The sequence below is a fragment of the Sphaeroforma arctica genome, assembly GCF_001186125.1.
Source record: "Sphaeroforma arctica JP610 unplaced genomic scaffold supercont1.537, whole genome shotgun sequence".
Taxonomy (NCBI): domain Eukaryota; class Ichthyosporea; order Ichthyophonida; genus Sphaeroforma; species Sphaeroforma arctica.
Window position 1 is genome coordinate 41,253 of NW_014040021.1, and position 1,955 is coordinate 43,207.

The following is a 1,955-nucleotide window of genomic DNA, read 5'->3' on the forward strand; positions in this document are numbered from 1 at the left end:
TCTAATTACGTTGCAAAGTTTGGCAAACAAAACAGCGGTAAATATTCATATTTGTTTATAAAAATAAAAATCCCCCCCAAATACCACAAATATAAGTGATAGTTACATAGTGAACTAGGGGAAAACTCAAAACTCAAAAAGGCAAAGTCAAAGAACAGCCCGGAGGCGAAATATTTAAAAAAAACAAAAAAACACAAATAATACATAGGAAGAATCCATAGCCTTCTCTTGATAGGCAATAATGAATAGTCGGTAAACAAACACAAATAAATAAAAAGAGTTTTTAAAAGTTCCACGCGAATGTGGAATTGTGATTGAAGCTCTGCCGGCCCCTATTGTGGCCTGCCTGTCTACTGTATAAATAGATAAATAGATATATTTTAGTAGCTATAAAATACTTCGTGTTCATATAAATATACATATAGTTTTTGATAGAAGTGTTGAAAATAGTAGATGTAATTATTAGTGTACAGACTGGTAGCTGTGAATTAATATAATCTAGTAGACCTGATCCATTGCTTCACGGTACACTGGTTGAGCTGTACTTCGCGTTTAATTTGCACGATGAAATTGAAAAAAAATAAAACTGCTAGCTTAGAGGAAATGTCAGAGGAAGAACTCCTGCGCGTTCGTACGGCCAAAACTATTGACCTACTCAATGGCAAACCAGAAGACAAGCGTGAACAAATACGCGAATATTTTCACAAGGTATAAAGCATTAAGAGTATCGTATTTTCGTATTCCAAAAGTGAATGCTACGTAGTGGCATAGATTCCTTCCGAGTGACAATTGACTTGTGACTTTGTCTCAATCGCGCTCAAGTTGCGACAGTCTCGCCCAGTCCAAAAAGTACCACTACTTTTCTGTGTATTTTTTAATGGCGATTCTTTAAAATGTGTATATAAAGAGAAACAGTGCATCAGGGTTTGAGAAGTGTCCAGCTTTCTCACTATATCTCTCAATCCCTGACAGACCTTTAACTTATATGAGGAGCTATTCGCGACTGTGAAAGATGCTGCATTCTACTACAAACCGGATCCGCTAAGACATCCTTTGATCTTCTACTGGGGCCACACGGCTTGTTTCTTCGTGAACAAGTTGGTCCTTGCTAAGGTATGTTAGCGCAATACTATTCTATGTTAATCTGAATGGAAAACGATAAACAAAGTTAGTCTGCTTGGATAGATTTGTGTATTTTTATTCTATTTGTTCTTACTTCAGCGTTTCGTCTATGAGCTATTCGAATGTTATGGCGAGCCCGAGGTGTTAAATATTCTCAGATTTGCGCATAGAATAAATTTTTATGACAGGAAATTGACAGACATATCCTTGAGATTTATTGTACTTGCTGCCTTCTCAACTCGGTAGGAATTTGATTATATTCGAAAGTCGTTCACTCTCCTTTCTGTATGCGTTTGCATGTATGAGTATGAATGTATACGAATGTCGTTAGTATCAATATTCTCGTCGAGTAATGCACGGATTGAGGGGTTGAACGCACAATAAATGAGAGGAAACTTTTTTTGCTCGTTTATCGACATAAATACACATAATTAAAAACGAATGTAGAATAGGTTTTATGTATACAGTTATTAAATTGTACTATTCATGTGTACGTTAATAATATAACGGATATACGGACTAGCGATATGCGATTCTGAAAGCACACTATTCACGTATATATATTTATTTGTGGAATTTTATATATACGGAGATTTATGGTAGGATGCATATTCTGTACTGCATACTGCGATATAGCATGTGGAATACTTGAACGCTCAGATATATGTGAATATATTGCATGTCTATAAGTATATAATCTTGCACATGTTGATATATAAATATATATATACATATATATATATATGTGTGTGTGTATATATATATATATATATATATATATATACATATACATATACATATATAACAAACACACACACACAGACTATTATATA

General features: G+C 34.2%; 1 protein-coding gene across 1 annotated transcript in view; it reads left to right on the forward strand.

Moving 5' to 3' along the window:
* Positions 1 to 603: 603 nt before the first annotated feature.
* Positions 604 to 1,955, forward strand: part of SARC_07064 (hypothetical protein) — a gene marked incomplete at both ends in the record, with an annotated part of 9,450 nt that continues 8,098 nt past the window's right edge. The window contains 2 exons of the mRNA XM_014299007.1: positions 604 to 708; positions 973 to 1,113. Of these exons, the coding sequence (XP_014154482.1) occupies positions 604 to 708; positions 973 to 1,113 (246 nt within the window). The remainder of the gene's footprint in view (positions 709 to 972; positions 1,114 to 1,955) is intronic.